This window comes from Syngnathus scovelli, chromosome 20, assembly GCF_024217435.2.
Source record: "Syngnathus scovelli strain Florida chromosome 20, RoL_Ssco_1.2, whole genome shotgun sequence".
Taxonomy (NCBI): domain Eukaryota; kingdom Metazoa; phylum Chordata; class Actinopteri; order Syngnathiformes; family Syngnathidae; genus Syngnathus; species Syngnathus scovelli.
The window spans coordinates 10,434,466-10,454,174 of record NC_090866.1 but is presented as its reverse complement, the minus strand read 5'-3'; the positions used below and the strand labels follow the sequence as shown (position 1 = coordinate 10,454,174).

General features: G+C 48.2%; 2 protein-coding genes across 5 annotated transcripts; both read right to left on the bottom strand.

The window, feature by feature from the left end:
- Positions 1-52: 52 nt before the first annotated feature.
- ccdc85cb (coiled-coil domain containing 85C, b) lies at positions 53-15,890 on the bottom strand. Of its 2 annotated transcripts, XM_049757610.2 has the most exons (7): positions 14,696-15,890; positions 4,376-4,455; positions 3,663-3,704; positions 2,796-2,900; positions 2,494-2,586; positions 2,321-2,419; positions 53-2,238 (listed from the first exon to the last, which is right to left on the bottom strand). In XM_049757610.2, exons 1-7 carry the CDS (start codon positions 15,423-15,425, stop codon positions 2,149-2,151), a joined length of 1,239 nt encoding a protein of 412 aa, XP_049613567.1. In that variant the 5' UTR covers positions 15,426-15,890; the 3' UTR covers positions 53-2,148. The 2 variants fall into 2 exon arrangements, with proteins under 2 accessions (XP_049613567.1, XP_049613568.1); XM_049757611.1 differs by lacking the exon at positions 3,663-3,704 and having other exon boundaries at positions 14,696-15,889.
- A 498-nt stretch (positions 15,891-16,388) lies between these two features.
- Positions 16,389-19,457, bottom strand: unc93a (unc-93 homolog A). 3 transcript variants are annotated; one of them, XM_049757606.1, is made up of 9 exons: positions 19,329-19,457; positions 19,141-19,224; positions 18,696-18,792; positions 18,226-18,407; positions 17,905-18,134; positions 17,502-17,839; positions 17,307-17,442; positions 17,111-17,242; positions 16,389-17,018 (listed from the first exon to the last, which is right to left on the bottom strand). In XM_049757606.1, the coding sequence occupies exons 3-9, from the start codon at positions 18,783-18,785 to the stop codon at positions 16,732-16,734; spliced, it is 1,395 nt and encodes a 464-aa protein (XP_049613563.1). In that variant the 5' UTR covers positions 18,786-18,792; positions 19,141-19,224; positions 19,329-19,457; the 3' UTR covers positions 16,389-16,731. The 3 variants fall into 3 exon arrangements, with proteins under 3 accessions (XP_049613563.1, XP_049613562.1, XP_049613565.1); XM_049757605.1 differs by having other exon boundaries at positions 19,302-19,448; XM_049757608.2 differs by lacking the exon at positions 19,141-19,224 and having other exon boundaries at positions 19,329-19,456.
- Positions 19,458-19,709: the final 252 nt, after the last annotated feature.

Sequence of the window (19,709 nt, the reverse complement as noted above, 5' to 3'; positions counted from 1 at the left end):
GTTGCCACAAGGGGGCAGTGTCGGTGCAAAAATGAAGCAAACAGGAGCACTGTTGTATCAACAACTCGTTTTATTTTCTCTTCTGATTCTAAACGTGGCCTAGTCAGCCAGCTGCGATCCGCAGGACAGGAAGACATTGATGACATTACGGTCATGCTAGTGAGTGTCAGCGCTGTCGATTAGTTTCAAATTTGTGTTCCAAATTTAAAACACAAGACCAAATGTCTATGTACATTTTTTGACAAGAGAATCATGGCTTCCAATCACTTACTAGAAAAGAAAAGGACACTTTTTACCAAGAGTTAGTGGACTCAAAATTAATATTAGGGCCACACTGAAGAGGGAAGCAGAACTGGAGAAAAAAAAATTGGGTAATCACTATTTAAAAATATATCTAATACTGAAGACCTTGTTTAAAAGAAAAGCGGTAAAATTGACTTCATGTGTTCAGTATGTTTTACAGCGAACAGTTGTGAGTGTTTGTGAAGAAATGTTCTCGTCAAGGTTTTGCCAACATTTGCAAACTTTGACATAAACTTAGTTTGCTACCGTTACCAACAGTCACAATTGTTCGCTAATGCTTTTGTTTTTTTAAGAGTGTGGCCCTAATACTGCTTGCTTAGAGTGAACAGTGTACATGTTTGTTTGGGGTTGTTTTTGCACGTATCATTGCACACTCTTGTTTCTGACATCAAGAAGAGATTTTGTTAACGGGGATGCTTAATTTATTTAGCCAATTTCAGCAGTAAAACAGTTTGGCTCTTGCTGTTGACTGAAAATGAGGTCACGGACTTAGGGGTCAGGACGCGACTGATCATGGCTCATGTGACATTTGCAAGCGGAGCTGTGATTGGTCATTACCTGAGTCTTGAGGTCATGTGGTGTCATTTTAAGTTGATGTAAAAAAAAAAAAAATGTTTTCAAAGGTGGTAATTAGATATGGGTGGATGGATAGATACTTTATTGAGCCCCAGGGGATTGAAAATTCGTTGTAGACAAAATCTGAACTGCTGAAAATTGCCTGAATAAGAAAAGCATCCCTTAAAGATTTTTGAGAGTGTTACAGCTAACTGGTCAGAACCACAAAAGGTTAACAAGAACATGCACAGTCAACAGTCTTGTAGCAAACGCGACACCGACCTGAGAACGTGATTGTCGAGCATGCACGCAGCATCCATTTGGGCTCGTTGCAGTAGAGTCGCCACACGGTGACAAATAGTATTCACAATGTGTAGCTTGTGTGGTAAAAAGTCAAACGCTAACAATGAAGTGTTCCTGTTTGTTTCATGTACAATGTTAACTTGTTGTACTAAGTTCATCCTTTTTTAATCACTTCACTGGTTTCTTTTATATCAAACAAATTATTTGAGGTTCATTACCTGACATGTTTTGGCGGTTTGTTCCGCCTTCATCAGTCAGGTAATGAACCTAAAATAATTTGTTTGATATAAAAGAAACCAGTGAAGTGATTACAATGTAAACTGTCAACGAGCCCAGATGTTGCCAAAGCCCCTTTCCCCACTGTGGGCAGCGAATGTCTGGTTTGCGACATTTGCTGCTCTGAGGAAAGGGGCTTAAGTCAACAAACAAGAAACAATAACTACAATTTTCAAAATTCGGCTACACCTAAGTCTTAGATGACTTTATTGCATTAACTAACAAGAACCCGTTACAGTCAAAACCTAAGTGTACTCTGAGGGGATGTAGTGCCCAGTAGGGGGCACTACAGTAGCTCATATCAAAAAGGTAAGCTGTCTGCTAACCTTGGCAGCACCTGTGCTTGAACCCACGCAGCGTCGGTACCTTCTGCCTACAACCCAATGTCAATTGACTGCAACACTGTGGGAAAAGTTTAAAGTCCCACGCAATGGTGACATGCTTCGTCTTTTTTGATGGGACTTTTTTTTTTTTTTTTTTTTTTTTTTTTTTTTGCCCTTCCCCTCCTCCCCGTCTTCTTTCTTCTCTCCTCTTCCCCCAATGTTTTACCAGGTAAAGCAATTGAGGAAAATGTTCTCAATTGCTTTACCTGGTAAAACATTGGGGGAAGATGAGAGAAGACGCCAATGTTTTACCAGGTAAAGCAATTGAGGAAAATGTTCTCAATTGCTTTACTTGGTAAAACATTGGCGGCTGGTGCTGTCGCTGGTGCTACAGAGGCCCCTTGAACTGGTTGCCGGACAGATGCTGACGAATGGACAGTTTGGAGCCGGCTGCATCACCCAACTTCCTCCACACCACCTGCAATTGAAAAGAATAAAGTTTTTTTTAAGCCAAATGTTATCTTTTCTTGTACAGTTTCAGACAGACAACGCTTACGTACGTTGCACATCTCTCTGACGATGGCCTTCTCTTTCTCACTGAGGTCATCCTCATAGTCTTCAGGAACCTGCTTGTCCAAGTTCTCATGGACCTCCAGAACCTGCAAGGCACAAAGTCCCATGAGCTGCCTTCACCTCCTGAGGCCAAAAAAAACTTGCAAAGGGCACCGCTCACCTTCATGGCATGCACCACAGCCTCGGGCTTCTGCACGCATGACAAATATCCCGTGGCTGGAGAGGATTCGCTGGTGGGGAGACGACCTGAAACCTGAACATGGACAACAGCGTTAGCATTAACCTACAGCTTGAACCAATTACATATAACTAGTGAGTGAGTGAGTGAGTGAGTGAGTGAGTGAGTGAGTGAGTGAGTGAGTGAGTGAGTGAGTGAGTGAGTGAGTGAGTGAGTGAGTGAGTGAGTGAGTGAGTGAGTGAGTGAGTGAGTGAGTGAGTCTGCATGCGTGCATCAGTCCTGACCATGTTGTGCAAGGCGTCCTGGCGTTGGGGCAGCGAGGACAGCTGCGACTCGGAGTGGTACAGGGTCATCCCTTTCCGGAGGGCTCGCAAGTCACCTGGATTGCACTGAGCACACAAACATGATGATGAGCTTTGTCATTATGAATACATGAATAGTGGTGACTCCAGAAAAAGAAGCACAAGCGCATTGCGTTTGAACCCGCAGCCCCAGAGCCAAAGCAAACAGCCAGAGCGGAACATGCACCAAATTGACTAATACAACCCAAAATCTACAAGCAACATTTTTCCAGCCTTTCCCTGGATAGGCCAACAATTTGAACTTTGCGAGTTGCTCGTGTGGGAACGTGTACACCTGCTCTGTGCACCGGCTAATATCAACACGTTAACAGCGTTGGCAGGAAGGTCAGCATTCCTCTGATAAGAGACTTTTTGTTGCCTTCAAGCAGGAAGTTGAACAAGTGGGCGGCCAAGAGGCCCGCTGTCGTCAAACACTTTGTATTGGCCAACAGAAAGAAAGCACTGGGTGCATTATGGATGCGTGGCTCTCTCTCTACCTGTGTCGCTCTTGTCGTCTCAAATATTTATGCCGCCGGCGGACGCCCCGGCAAGCCGAGACAAGATCAACTTTAATGCACCGCCGAGCAACGGTAGCCTTTGCTCCCCTCGCAAGCTTGAAAGCGGAAACATCACGCTCCCAAACTGCTTGAGCTTATGTTACATGTCTAACGCTAATTTGATTTAGCTTTGATTTGACTATTGACAGACTTAATGGTAAAGGTGATTACAATTTGCAGAAGCTTTCTTTTTGTCTACAGAAAAGTTGAGCTCAAACGTTCCACCACCAGAGACAATTGAGTGGATGTTTACCTTCTTCATTTGTATCTGTGACAAACTAAAACGATTATGAGCCTGCAGAAGGGGAAAAAAACAGAAAAACTGTTGAGCACGTTCGAGAATAGCGCCGACAGTGGAATCATTTTGAGACGGGATGTCAGACTTTGGCGAGCGCGCTGTCGTCACACCTAATGAGCGATCCTCACGTATCGGCGCAGACTGACGTGACCTCGCCGTGAACCCTTTCCACTCCCACCTCCACGCCGGCATTTTCCAAACGTGGGCGAAGTCATCGGGAGGTTAACACCGCCGGATTGTGTCATTTAGCGTCTGCTCGCGCTTTTGCCACGGGGGCCAAGCTAACCGACGCACGCCATTGAAGCCTCCGCCATGAATTAAACATTGGGCTCGACACCGACACGCACGCGGGGAAAATAAGAAAAAAAAAATCAAAAAGCTTCTTCTGGAAGAGTTCAATCGTGGGCCGCCGGCGTATCTTTTGCTCGACCTCCGTTTGACCATTTTTGCAATATCGCGGTCCAAATCAAAAATGCTCAAAGCGTCAAGCGGCTTCTCGCTCTCTAAATCTTCACTTGGCGTGCCAAAAAAATTACTTGAAAGACACTAATAAGGGGCTCGACCCATCTGAAGTTTGCCTTTAATTTCCACCGTGGCTCTCCTTGCCCACTTGCGAGGGCATCACAGCGCCATTATTGATCTTTTATTTTCCATTATCAATGTCTCACCTGTGACAGTAGCTTGTTGTTATCATCCTCCAGGATTCGCACTTTGGTCTCCAGTTGCCGGATGTAGTTGGAGGAGGGATCTGCAGCGGAAGAAGAAAAGACCTCATTAGCATTTCAAAAGACGTCAAGACGGAATAGAAGCCGGCGCCAGACGGCCCGCGGGAGTTCGCAAAACGTCGCAAGCTCACGTCGCATCACGCAAACGCCACCCAACGTATTGCAATTAGCTTTTGCAAATATTAGTTTAAAATTTTTATTTTCAGGCAGCATTTTGCAAGTCAAGCTTATTTTAAAATGGGGAAAAGAAGTAGCAGCTGTTAAACATAAACATTCCCTTGGCGTTATCCACGTCTGACCCGACATCCTCCCGCCCGCATTCCGTTTGTCACTGCCGGGTTCAAACCGAGGACAGGAGCCGCGTCACGCCAGTCCCTGTAGGTGGCGCCGAGCCTGTTCTCCAAAAAGCCGCGTTTAATTTACAGCGCCATCAAAGCCCGATTCAGACGCGTCGGGATGGATGCGCTTGTTTTTGTTTGCCGAGTGCAAAGACAGATAGGAGACACCTGACAACGCTCTTCTCCAGGGCGCGTTTGACATTTTATATATTTATATCAAAGTTGGAAAAGTTTGCATGGCCTAATAAACGCTCCCCCCCCCCCGCACTCTATCAACCCGAGTTACTTTTACGTACACAGAGCGACCGCTAATCTCCCGGTTGCGCCTTGTGACCCGTTAATCTGGACTCATCTAATGGCGACCTGACCTTGGTCTCCCATTCAACGCGATTAAGGTGAAGTCTCTTATTGGCCGCAAGAAAGTAAACAGGAAGTGAAACCCTTAGCATCTCGGTCCTAATCCGTCACGGCCTTCTCTTTTTTTGGCCTCCCGCAAATGGGTCGTCGCTTTTACCCGGCTGGATTGTCATTAAGAACGAAAAGTCGTGCTGCTATACCGAAAACAAATGGCGTCTTTTGTATTTCGAGGACTTTGAAAGCGCTCGCTGGTCCATGCAGTAATGAGAGTCTCTTTTATCTTGCCGGACGGCGGTCAGGCCCAAAATAAACTCATTAGCTGCTCTTTTTTTTTTTTTTTTACTTCATGACTTGTTACTTAGGCGCAACGGCGGAGCACAGCAATGTTGACACCTCCCGCTGTTGACCGGAACTCACAGCGTGTGCGTGCGCGTAGTGACGTGGACCGTGGCATCACGCCCCCCCCCCCCCCCCCCTCCATCCCCCCCCCCCCCCCCACCCCACGTCGCTTTCAATCACATCAGCTCGCAACGGTGACCCACTTTCTCTGTCCTCCGACCAGAATCTCAACTACGGCGCTATGCTGGCATTTCTGATTTGAAGTTGCAAAGTTGAAAGTCAAATATGACATGCGTTTCTCAGCCGTCCAATTTGTATTTTGTTTACTTTTAGTGCGCAAGGCAGATTTTCACACACTTTTCCTCTTCTCAGCCACAGGACATCGGGCGGGACGGCGGGTCAAGAGGCGAGTCGAAGCCTTTCATAACAAACGCGGAAAAGGAGCGTCGGCGCGGATCAAAGGCGCTAGGTGAAACGGTTCAGGGATCCTCCTCCTCCTCATGTTTTCCAGTCAGAGCTTCAGGCTCTTTAGTAGCCTGCTGAGAAGGACGATCCCTGAGCTTTTAGGGGTGCGCTTTCATCTGCTGCACGGCAGCTCCTGTGATCGCTTTGCGTGCTCAGTGTGGACAATTAGCTCAAGATGTTGGCACGCAGATTGAAAATGGCAACGCAGCTTGGATCTTTTAAAAAGGAGATGTCAGAAATTGATCCGTTTAAATGATTATTTAGATTTAATTAAGAAAGAAAATTGTCTTGGCATTAAAAATATTTTAATCTACTAAAGCATTTCACGTCAAATGTCAATTGTCATTTTAATGATTAATTTTATAAATTTGATTCAATGATGTTTGTTTCCTCGTGGCGACTCCCCAGAGGGAGCTTGCAAACAATTGGCTTGCTGACACGACGGAGGATGTAATTACGCTCCCCGCCGCCCTTCACTCAATTTGCAGCGAGGTCACCGGGGACGCCGCGACGCTTGTTGCCGTCTATTAAGTCGAATTCACTTACAAACGTCTGTCAAGCGACTCCGGGCGAGCGCAGCGCGCGGGGACTTTTATTTATAGCCGTGGCAGACGCGCGCGTGCTGACGGGTCACTCCCCTGTCGCCTCGGCTGTCGTCACCGCCGACGCCTGTGGTGTTTCAACGCACGCACACTCTGGAATCACATGTCACCGTTTGTTTTTTGTGACGTTCCAACAAAGCCAAAAGAGAAATGCCAAGTAACACAATTTTATTTTCAAAATGGTCTTGTTTTACGAGTCTGACTGTTGAGCGAGCTTACAGAGTGGAAGTGACATATCGAGATCTTGACTCAAGGAAGAAAAAAAAAAAAAAAAACAGGCTTCATCAAGCAGCCTGGAGGCCAAGATGACATTTGCAGACATTTTGGAAATTTAGGCCATCGCCGCTGATCTGATGACAGGACTGGCATCGTCTTCAGCCAGCCGAGCTTTTCTACGATAACGTGGCCGCAGTGCATTTTAGCATAATATAAGCCTTACTTACGGCCACTTTTATATATAAAAAGCCTAGCCTAAATGTCAGACCTCAGACATGTAGCTACTAGCTGGTACCCATACACCCACATGGCTAAAGGGGGGACAAATCCCATTAGCGAGTGGGTCTAAAGGTTTATAGCCAGATGGTTGGCCCACCCCGCCCGAATCAATGCCATGGAAAGCTTCAGTGGGATGCCGGCGCGCGCACACACACCCGTACACACACCTCATAAACTCTAATGGCAACTCATCAAGTGCTAATTTCATTACAACAGAGCTCAGTGATACCCCATCATGCAGTCGTCAAGTCTCGCTTTCGGGTGAGGGTTTGGTTTTTCCAAAATAGGCGGCGACGGGCGGGGCGCTCGAATTTGTTTGCATGCAACCTTTGTCAATTTGGTCCATGCATTGGCATTATACATGCAGGTTTCAAATTAGGGTTTGGAACTAGGGTTAGCATTGCAAATTAAGTTTTGAAATTAGGGTTAGCATTGCAAACTAAGTTTTGAAACTAGGGTTGGCCTCCATCGTCTGCCAGATGTCTTTGGCGAGACGCTGCGTCAGCTCGCATTAGCAGAGAGGACACCATAGGGCCGCTTGGGGCCGGCAGGTGGTCTCGCTCGGACTCAGTGGGTCGTACCGAGGCCAACCTGTGTGACTCCTCGGTATTGAAACGCCACTTGTATTCATGCTTGATTAGAATAAAAGAGGAAGTCAAAGAAGGCTAAATGGACCCGTGCTGGCTCTGGACAATTTTGTTTTTTTGTTTTTAATGCAGGGTTATCAATCCTCTAATCATCTTACTATAAAAGCTACAGATTAGCGTGGGGAACATATGCTAGCTCGCCTAGCTTCCCACTGGCACAAATTCAGGCAGGAGTTTGCGTGTTCACCCCAGTTTTTAGTAAGAGTCAGATTTACAAATACATAAACCCAAAAGAGGAGCTTATTCAATTGGCTACTGTTGAGTTCTCATTAGCATTCCACGCACGCATGTTCTTCTTACCTTTACTTGACCTGCACCCCGTGAAGGTGTGACGCCATTACAGCAGCTGCGTGATATATTTGAGCAACTAGCTTTTTACGACAACTATTTCTCCAACATTCTCAAAACATACAGAAGGGGGCTAGTCTATCTTTGCTACGTCATTAAAAGCTCATTTTCCACGGTCTACTTCACTGTAAGCTACATAACGCAGAGCAGCAAACGCACGTGAATTGTTTGAGACGTTAATTATCTCGTCTACCTCGACAGCAACAAGTAGGGTGGTATTCACACCCTTTGGCTCGCGTGCGCCCCCTTCAGTACGGAAGTGTACTCTCATCAGCAAAACAAAGCGTTTCCAGTATTTTGTCATACAATAGCTTAAATAAAACTAGAACTGGACTTATCTGGTTCAACTTAATAAAAAAAAATTAAAACACACATTTAGTTTGTTATCTTTTGTATGTGAGTCACGTTTGGTACACAAGAAAGTCCAACAATCAAGACAAGCAAGACACGTGATTTGCTTGCAAACACTTTTTTTTTTTTTTTTACAACGTCATATAACAACAATGTGTCGCGCTCGCCTTCCTCCAGATTGCCTGTCAACCGGCTTCCGGGATAATTTAAAAGGTTCCGAGCAGAACGCCGAAAACGAGCGAGGCCTTGCGATAATGACTTGGCGAGGACTGGCGGCTTATAACTCAACAAGGCGCCGTAAATAAGTCAGACCACCGACGGGAAAAGAGCAAGCCTCAGATAAGGCGTGGTTAAAAAAAAAGAAAAAGGGCACGAATTGGACTGGAATGTGAGGGAGTGTGCGATGTGTTTGTCCTGTTGCGCAATCACCGCATGCAATCACTGCACGACTCGACGCTGTCAGTCCGCGTGAAGTCACTCGCCGGCTTTCTATTTTGGGCTGACGTGACGATCGGCCGGTACGACGTGCGTGAGCCCGACTCCCTGCTAAAAAATGCATGCAATGGTGTAAAAGAGCAGTTAAAGGCCGCAGATAAAACGCATCCATCTGTTGAAATATTTACTTCTGGCTAACGCAGGAAAGAGGGGGGAAATGTATGAAACCTCTGTCGTTTGCATTTTTTATCTCTCCGCAGGTGCGCTGCTCTTTCCGAACTCGTAGCTACAAATGTGGAATTGCACTTTGAATTGTGAGATTCATTCGTGACGTCAGCAAGCCCAGAAGTAACCGCCGCCGCCGCAATTCTAAGCCGATCGACATCATTCCGTATGCATTTCCTCGACGCTGGTACACGATAGAACGCTGATGTGCGGGCTTGGCAAAAATCCGCCTCACTCAGCTTTTCCATTATTTACCACATCTGTGTTGAATATAACCAAAGGGTCTAAGAGGGGGAGCTTTAGGGGGGCGGAGCTTCGACCGTCACTGAAGACTGAACTTGGCGAGTTTTTTGGTAACGCAACTTTCCGGCCGGCTAGCGATGACGTCCGCATCTAAACGTTTGTCATCTGCGCCGACCCGGGAGAGCTGCAAAGCGTTAGCACATGCCTCCAAACTTTTTCCTCTTTGGAGAAGTTGAAGAATGACAAAACATTCGGAATTGCTTAAACATGACACCGGTGGCGGTCTTCATCATAGCGCCTGGGAAGCGAGGGGGGCAAAAGAAGCGCACCCCATAATATTGAATAGATGGGCACGGTATCCTAGCAACAGGCAAAAGAAAGAGAGAGGGGGGGAGCTCCTTGGATCTCGCTCTCTGAGGAGAGCGGTGCCCCCGACAAGGGCACTTTTATCAATGTGCCCTTTAACGGCGTTCTATCTCCTTAAGGGGTTTAAGCCAGGGCGCATCGGGCAAAGATACCAATCGCGCTCTTGAAATCCTTTTAACGGCAGCGGCCTCCCACTCAAATAAAAACAACCTCTCGACCGTGCCCAAGGGCGACGGCATCCTCGCTTCAATTGCCTTTCGTCGGGGAGGATCGGATGGCGAGATAGTCGGCTCGACTTTTGGCTCCGTTAATTAATTTCAGATCCAGATCAAATATCGCCGAGGCGTCGCGTACGCGGCGGAGGAATCATCAAAGAAGCTTCGGATGGCGCTGAGCGTTGGCGTGCGGAGTTCACGCTGGAGTCAGAAACAGACAGAAAGACTCGGCCTGAGAGTAATCAGATACGAGCGCAACATCTGCCCGAGCGGCGGCCAACTCTTCAAAGTTGAAGACTCAGGAAGATCCCCAGAGTTGCAGCTAATGGCACGAGCGGGCCGGGCCGGGCCGAGCCGGGTGGCGGGCCCGCCGGCGTCAATACGCAAAGGCATTCCAACAGATGGCGAGAGATAAAACACACGCCAGCCGTCCGTTTTGCCAACCTCGTCTTTATCTGCATGTCAAATAAGCGCTTTACGATTGTCACGGCCGTGCCGGAGTCCAAATAAATACCTCTGATCGAAACCGGCGCGTAATCTGAGGCGGCTCGCTTAAGTGGCGAGGTCTTAATACGTTATTTTGTGACGGCATTTCAAAAGGATTGCAGCCAAGCCTGCGTCCTGTCCTGAACTGACCCGCGACGTTAAAGCTCAAAAATTCTTTTGCTTTTGCGAGATGTTAGGCCTCCAAACAAGAGGAAGAGTGGAAAGGGTCCGAACAATAGGCCCCGGCGGCAGATGGTCCATTGCTTGCCTTAATGTAGGCCATGATGGGGGGTCGGTGGCGGCATGGAAACCCAAGACCCCCGCCGCATGGGAAAATACCTCCACTCGGCTCACATTCAACAAGTGTGAGGGGGGGGGGGGGACAAGAGAAAATCTGATCATGAACCCGTTTAGCCAACACGATGAGGTCTAGGACCAAAATTGATGCCGATTAATCTAATTACAAAATCTTGTCCGACAGCAACGACTATTTCAGGGAGCGAAGAATTAAACATCACACCCATTTTGGCTTCTTGGAAACAGAGACAGTCTTTTGGATGTATAAAGTTGAAAAGTCAAAACACACACACACACACACACCCAAATGAAAACAGAAACATTGTTTCCCTGGCTAACTCAGTCCAGTCTTTGGCGCTTGGCCCGAAGAAGGAAATTAGCCTCGCGAGGAGCGCGGCGAGGTTACCTGAAACCGTTCCAGAAACGAACAATTCGGTCCAGATGCTTCAGAACGCATCGCATCCATCACGAGTGCTCGCCGCCGGTTACGTAAAGTGCCCAAAAGCTGCTTTGTTCTCATCAACACATGTTTCTCAAACTAGGATCTGGTACTGGGCCACCCTGAACAAAAAAAAAAAAAAAAGAAAACTTAACTAGTGGACAGTTAAGCAAGCTGAAGACATTTGCTGACTCGGAAAGCTGACAAGCAGAAAATCCAGACGGATGTCTAACGACTCCCGGCTTGCTGATGAGGAATGGCTCTGGCGCCGACTTGCTGACTTTTGGCAGCTCGGGACCGGTCAAGGTCACAGGACATGTCGCGTCGACAGAACCCAAGTGCTGATCGTGGACCCCAGGTGGATTTTTATTTATTTTTTGCTGCTGATATCACAACATCTGCTTGACCTTGCCGACCTTGTCAGGTTTGCATCTTAATCAGATTTTTAAAACCTGACTACAAATCAATAAGAGCACCTTTTGGACAGGATGGCGACCCAGGGAAAAAAAAAAAAAAGCAGCAAAATGTGAAAGGGATGGCGAAGAGCAGGCTTCATGAATGCTTCTAATCTTAGAACATGTCAAAGAGCGGCCGGCCAAGTCTCCGCACAAAAGAAGCGACCGGGCCCCGACTAATGAGGAGAAAAGTTGCGCATCATGCGATGCGACTGGTGGGAATGACCCAAGCCCCGAAGGCCCCGAAAGCCCGTCCGTTTGTTTTTAGAGCTTTCAGCAAAACAAGGAGCTGACCTAACTGAGCCTGGCATCATTCCGTGTCGGCCTCCCCCGCCCGACCCAACCCGACCCTTACTACTGCTTCAGTGATTCCGAGGCCAAGCGGGCCCCTCGCCCCGATGATCATCGCCGTTGCCCTGGCGATGGATGGAGCGGGCCCCAGTCCCCGCTGCCACCCGCAACAAGGCCACAGGAATTGATTGGAAGCAGAGCGGCAACTTGGAGAACACGCAATTTTCCCGCTGGAAGTCCGGGAACAGCCAAATCTCTCGCGCCAGCTTTTTGGGAATGAGGCGGATCAGACGGCAGGTTGACGGGAATCCACATCGATGAATGCAGACTGGGAGGGGAGTCATCATGTCTTTTGGCCTTTTTTTTTTAGTCCCATCGCATCAAAGCAGGAACTGGTGGCAAGTCACTAGAGGGAGATTTCAAAAATCGACACACCCCCTTTGAAAAAGCCAGGTTAAGAGATAGGAAAAAAGAAAGCATTTCAAAACATGCTTGAGAATGGCGTCAAAGCACTACTTTTCTTCTAAACCGAATAAAGCCCTTCCCCCTCACTTGCAATGTTTTTTTTTTTTTTTTTTTTGGGCCTGATCATAAAAGCCAGAAAAAGTGCAAACGGTGAATAGGGTCACGCATTCTTTTTTTTTCCCTTTCCACCGCACCGCCAGGATGACACGGCTTCCTCTTTTGTTGCCGCAGGAATGTGGGACATCCTGCCGAGCCAGCTTTTCATTGACAGTACACAGCTGAGAGTTTCCCCCTGCCTCGCGAGGGCGTGTGCACTCCCGTCGTTGCTCTCCGCCTTATCAGCGAGCCGGGCCTCACCTCACGGTGGGCCGACGCCACTGACGCAAGCCAGAGTCCGCCGGTGAAACCCGATCGGGCCTTCTGCTTTCGCGCAGACATAAACATCCTATTCGTTGCGTTTACGGCACGCTCACAGCATGCTCAAAAGTCTCGCCAACCGAAACGACCCGGGAACATGAAAGGATTTGGATCAGCGCCACGAAAGCGGCCTCGTTGCCGAGCGGCCGGGAGATGTTTCATTCAGAGCTTTTAGGTCACGTCGCTCCCTGAGGGCGAAGGAGAGACGTAAAGTGGAAATCGGGTCGGCAGCGAGGCCGGCCGGCCGGGCGGGCGCCACCTCGGACATCCCGGCTGCTTTCTCGGATGGGAAAGCTCGCTTGGTTAAGTTGATCAAGACTCAGTGGAATCAAAGAGTCATGTCAGAAACAAGTACAAGAATGATGGATGAAAGCCCAGAACCAGTTGAAGCAGCCAAGTATTGTCTAACAACATAATGTGAAGTACAAAATTCTCCTTGGCCCACTCGCGCACACACACACACACACATATACACACGCACCCCCCCAGTGCAATAAAAACACACAAGCTGGACGCCAAAGGAATGGGTGTTGGGAGGGGCCGCAACAGAAATTCAATTACGTGGACAGCAGGGCCCCCCCGCCCTCACCTCCGCCTCCCTGAAACCGGCCTCTTTTCAGACAAGCCAGCCGCCCTTTAAGATTTCCCAGCCCGCCCCGCCCCCTCCGACCCTCCCCTGACTCCCCCATCCCCAACACCCACAATGAGGCCAGAGTGCCATTCTCACACTTGTCTACCAAAATAACTGCGCAACACATTTTTTAAACTCAACATGCTAGCAAACTTTTCCAGGGTGAACTTTTTGCATCTGCCCTCGTTTTTGTCCGTTTGTCACTCACACTTGAAGTTGAGTCCGCCATATAATGCAAAACGTCAAAACGGAAATTAGCGGAGACGTTACGGCGACTCCAAACTAACCAACATCTGCTACTTGAACAGCAAGGCAACAACAAATATTGGAACTGATCTGTGATCCACACTTGATTCAATGTGCCATACACCAGCTTAGTGGGAGGGGCTATAATACCGAGGTTACGTAAAGACAGCTAAACACCGTTAAAAATGTGTGTGTGTATATACGCCAGGGATTAACGTCTCCCCGGTGCACGCTTGCATGCTTTTATTTTTTTTTTCCTATTTGTTGCTACCTTCAGTCAAAATTCCAGGAACGGATGTCGCACGGCACGGCAGCCGAGTGATCCGACGGGAATGGGCCGCTTTCAAAAATGTGAGCGTGGAAAGAGGACGGCGGGGGGAAAATTAAAATAAATAAACAAACTAGCAAGCAGACAGAAGCCAAGAGGGGATGAAGGAGCGTTCCAGATCGTTTGGGTTTAGTGTCATTCCAACCGTCCGTGATGGCGCTTTCATCCCGAGCTCTTGTGTTCTTTAAAACTGGGATGCTGCCATTTTCCCTTCCAGAAATTCAGCGTGCATATTTTGGATATCATTATTGAATTTATCGACATATGTCCTATTTTTCCTTTCCTGTATTTATTAATCTGAGTTTTGGGGACATTTTTGTTTTGTTTGTTATGCTGTTGGCTGCGGTTGCTCAAAAATGACAGGAAGGTAAACAAAACGAGTTTGACCCAAACAGGCGGAGGTGGGGTGGGGGAGGCCACTTAAGGATGCTGTGCGAGTGCGTTAGATTTAATCTCCCCAATCAAGACTTTGTGGTGGGGTTAATCCAAGTAGCCCCCCGCCAACCACCGCTATAATCCTTAAAAGCAATTTTGATCAGCATATGCTGTCGCCGTCAGCGCACGCATGCTTACTACGCATTAACCAGTTTTTTGGGGGGGAGGCAAATGACAGGAGTGGGGCAGCACTGAGCTCTACTCGGAGACATACAGTGAGAAGAAGAGGCAGAGAAGGTCCGACTCATCACCAGTAAATGTCAATTTGTTAATGTCACTCTTTTAAAGGCAACGTTATTAACACAAGTTGTGTGTGTGTGTGTGTGTGTGTGTACATGTCCACTCACCATTGAGTCCATTGGGGATGCTCCTGTGATGGTGCGGCACCGACAGGTCGTCCATGGACCTCCGCATGGGTTGGCCCAACTTGGTGCTCTCCGCAGCGGGCTTGTTGACGTGGTTGTGGGGGTGGCTGTGATTGTGGTGGTCCGGACTCCCAGCGCTTCCAGCGCTGGAGGTGCTGCTCCCATCCCCAACGTCCCGGACAGTACCGGTGCCCCCGTTGAGGTTGCTCAGGCTGGACTGGCTATCTATGGAACTCCTGGAGCCCGCGCCGTTCCTCTCCTCGTCCAGCATGAGGATGATTTCCTTGAGTTCGGTGTTCTCCCGCAAAACTGTCTCCTGGTTGGCCTCCAGCTCCTTGAGCTTCAGCATGTAGGCGCCCACCTCCTTCCACATGGCGCTGGCCGTGTAGCGGCCAAAGCGCTGCCACTCCCGGGACAGCTTCTTGCCCTTCTGGCGGTCGTCGTCCAGGAAGCAGCAAAGCTCCCGGAGCTCTTGGTTGTCGTCTTGGAGCTTCTGGTTGATCTCCTTCAGGCTGCGGATCTCGTGGAGGTGCACCTGCAGCCGCCGGTTGATATCCTTCCTCAGGTTGCCGTGCTCAATCATCAGGTTCATCTTCTCGCCGTCGACACGGCGGAGCAGACGAAGGAGCTCCTCTTTGCCGCCACGAAGGAGCTCGTCGTCGCTCATTTGGCCCACGTCGCCGCCCGGTGTGTCGGACTGGTTCTTGGCCATGGCTCGGAATGTCTGGAGGGTTACTTCGAAAGGGGGTGGGGGCGCTCAACCGAGCCTCAACTGCGGAATGGTGTTAAAACACATTGTGGAGGTAGCAAAATGTCCAAAGTAAACTGCAAGAATGCAAAGAGTTAACCGTGAAACATTCCGTCGCGGAGCAATTAACGCCCGAGCGGTGTCACCGAGCCCCGGACAGACATCGCGCCAAACGAAACCGAACTGCAACAAGCGAGACAGTGGACGAGAGCCAAGAGCCAGGAGCCAGGTTGGTTTCGCTTGAACGTTCCAGTCGAACAATTCGAAAAGAGGAGTCCTACTTCGGTTCGAGTCGCCAAATGCCCTCCTGCAACCGACTGCTAAGCCTCTTTAGCGGGATTGGAGCCTCACAGGAGCGGCTGGAATTAGCGGCGGTGGTGATGGTGCTCCCTCCCTCCCCTCAGCCAAACACTGGACTTCGAACGCGGCCAATCAGGCCGCGGGAGGGGAGAGCAGGGAGGAGGACACAGGAGGGAGGGGCTGGGCGCAGGTAGAAAATCAACGCAGCCGAGTCTCGCGAGATTTGCTCTTTTAAAGTGGCAGTACGTCACGGTTGTAAACACGACACCTTGAACGCGTTGCTACGAGACGTCAACGCGTCAGCCATGTTGGATGTGCAAGATCTGTCTTAAACCAAAATACTCTACCACGCACATAAAGTTAATGATTAGATTCACACGCACTCTAATATTTTGACTGTATTCAGTGAGGGGTTAGGGTTAGGGTTGAAAAAACGCATGTGACTCTCGCGAGATTGGATCTGTGGTGGTACGCTGGCTCTCTCTAACGGTATGCGCAAGAATCACAAGAATCAATGAATATGATGTCCAAATTTAAAACGATTTAGTTAATTGAGACAGATTTAATACTTAACATTAATATTGTATTGCATTTGATGTTTACCTATATTATTATAGTCGACAAAGATAACTTAGCTCGATTCACTTTATTAGTGTGGCTGTGTCAGATGTGTAGTGCACCATTTGGCCACAAGAGGACAGCAAAGGATTACATTTTATCCTTGACAATAGGCGCGTGCTAGTCTTCCAACTTTATATTATGTAATGAACAAACTTACCAAAAGATACAACAGAGTATATTTAATACAATAATTTAAAATATGTATAGAATGTACATACAGTTGTTATTTTACAAAAGGATAAGATCAACTTTGTTCAGGTGATGTTTGTATGAGTAAAATTTAAAAAAACAAAAACACTTTTGAGCCATTGTTGTTGTGATTATGGTAGCAGCTTACAGTGTGGTTTGTTCAAAGTCGGGTCTGGCAGGAAACTTTGTTGGTTGGGAAAGCCGTTGCCATGGCTTCCTTGTCGTGTTGGTCGTTCTCGACTTTGGTGGGGTTCTTGTGCTCGTGGTACTCCACCACCGGGTAGGTGACGGCGGTCAGCAGCAGCATTGCCAGCAGGATGTACAGTTTGTACTCCAAACACAAGAAGGTGCTGTATGCAAACGCAATCACAAAGCCCAGAGATTCCCACATGCGGTAGTTGGCGAAGGCCGCCTCCTTCTCGGCGGGGAATAAGATGCCGTACAGCGCTGCCGCGACAACAAAGACAAAAGCAACAATGAGTACGAGGGCTCTACACGCAAAAAAAAACAAGTCACCAATTTTTGTTGCATCTCCTGACCGTTGGTCTGCGTCTGCCAAATGGCGTCCGCCATTCCCCACAGGGCGGGATACACAAAGAAGACAACCATCTGGTCAGGATGAGGCCTCCAGTACAACAACCCAATGATGCACGCAAAGTTCGCCACCGCCGCTAAAAGAAAATCAAAACATTATGAATTGTCGATAGAAAACAGCAATAGAGGCGGGACTTTTACCCAGTAAGAATAGCGCCGCCCTGCCGGTGTAGCGAGCCAGTCGTCCAAAAAGGAAGGAGCAAAGGGAATTAGATGCCCCGAAACACATCATTACATAGCCCACGTAGTGAATACCCAAGGCGCACGTCACGTAGTTCTGAAAACAACACGACCTTTATTACATCATCGACGGTGATAAAGGACAAATAAGCTCACCTTGGTGTACTCGCCGGAGAGGAAGCTCTGCTCAAAGCCGCTGTACATGGTGAGCGGGATGAGGATGAGCATCCGCCAGTCCTTCAGAAGACGGAAAGTGGCCAGGAAGGTGTGGCAGAAAGGCTCGCCGCTGCCGCGGAAACGACTGGCCTGCTCCTGGTCGATGTTGTCCAGGAACACGGCCACGATAAGCATGGCCAGCACGCCGACGCCAATGTAGCATCCGACCAGGGTCCACACCAGTTTCTGCTCCGGCCTGCTGGTGGTGCTGTTCGAGGGGATGATCAGGCCGCAGTCTGCGGCCCCGCAACCCCGGAGCTGCTCTTCCGAAATGTCGGCTGCCAACACATCATTGACACCTCAGCCACATTTTCAAACTGCTCCTGGTTGGTGCAGTGGTTACCTATGTTAGTGTCCTGCCCGAAGATGAGAGAGGACATGAGGTTCCCCCACACGGCCGACGACTGAAAGATGAAGAAGAAGATGCCAAAGTACTGGTTGATGACGTCCGAACCCTTCTTGCCCTCCACGGCCGCCTGCTTGTTGCCCGAGACGGTGAGGTAGGTACACTTGGCCGACCACAGAGGGGAGCCCCCCAAGCCCAAGATCACAGAGGTGGGGATAAGCGTGTACCTGAGGAATCATCACAATTTTCAAAAAGTGCCAATGTCCTCCCAAAGCGACGCAGGCAGAGGAGAGCACGTCAACTACACGTGGTCCTCACCATCCCGGGTAGAGGTTCCCAAAAGAGTAGGAGACGTAGCAGGCCATGCCGGCCACGATGGTCCACTTGCAGCCCAGGTTCTTGATCATGATGGGAGGCAGGAACATGGAGGAGATGATGATGGACGCATAGATGACGCTCAGAGATGTCACACCCATGCCCTCCTCCGCATTCAGGCTGCTCTGAAGAGGGAAGCCGCATAACATGATGTCTCTTTAAAAATCAAATGTGGCCCTTGGACACAAAACGCAAACATCTTGACATTTCATTGAAAAGAGATGAATCATGACTGCAATACAAAACTGATTTAGAATTCAAATAAAGCTCAAAAGTAGATTTGTCGGTATGTGAGAAAACAACAAAATTTTAGGAAGACAAATGTTTGTTTTCATTATAAATGAAAAACATGGATTATGAAAATGAAGAACATACAAGACAAAATGAGCCAATATAAAAGCTTGTATTTTTACCTGGAGGCTCTGCAGTCCACCATACGCCGTGAAGAGCGACAGGAAGCCCAGCGACACCACCAGCACATTCTTAAAGTTGCGGCTGACCATGGTTGCGCTTCCAATACCCAAACAAACCAAAAAAAGAAAAATATTTTTCTAACAAACTCTCACAACTTGCTGATGGTGGTGACTCCTGAAAAACAAACGGCTGTTGACTGGAAGAAACTTTCTGATAAATACTTTTACTGGCAAGAACAAAGTGCATCCACATGCGTGCGCACCCACACACTTATCTTTCATTCTTCACAATATAATGCATTTAATGTCTGTGATGAGCACTTGTTTTATAACTACTGATACCAGGAACTATTGCATTGTCATCCACACACACACACATGCTTATCTTTGGTCTTCATGTCAATATTTGACAATATGACGCATTAAAAAGTTGATGCAAACTCACAACACATCCTGGGAGTGTTGGGAATAACTCCCAAGGGAGTTTCCTCGTGATTCTATTATTACTATGTCCGCCGGGCCCCAAATTCTGCAATTGAAACCGAATATGTGACCGGTGCCAGTACACAACAAAATGGGACTTAGAAAAAAAGCAAAGGGACTCACAGGGATCACGGACATATATGAACTCACAATGCTGTTTATTTGCCACACGGACTAGATAAGAGCCCTCGCTGTTGGAGCCAGAGGACGGCCATTTTACGTTGCCACCGATGGTTAAACGGGGGAACACTCAGAGTGTGGGTGCCCATTAGTATTGGCTCGTGAGTGAACGATTCGTTCAAGAGAATGAATCTTTTCAATGAACGAAAGTGGGCGGACGATTCGTTGAACGATTTGTTTGAACGACTCTTTTGAGTGACATGATTCTAAGGATTCAGTTCACTTAAAAGACCTGGAATACACATCACTAATGCCCATCCCTGGCATGGATGTAATGCTATATCGACGTCATGGTTACACACAGCAGCCGTGGTAAAGGCCAAAGGTTTATGGAGAGTTATTCTAAGGGCG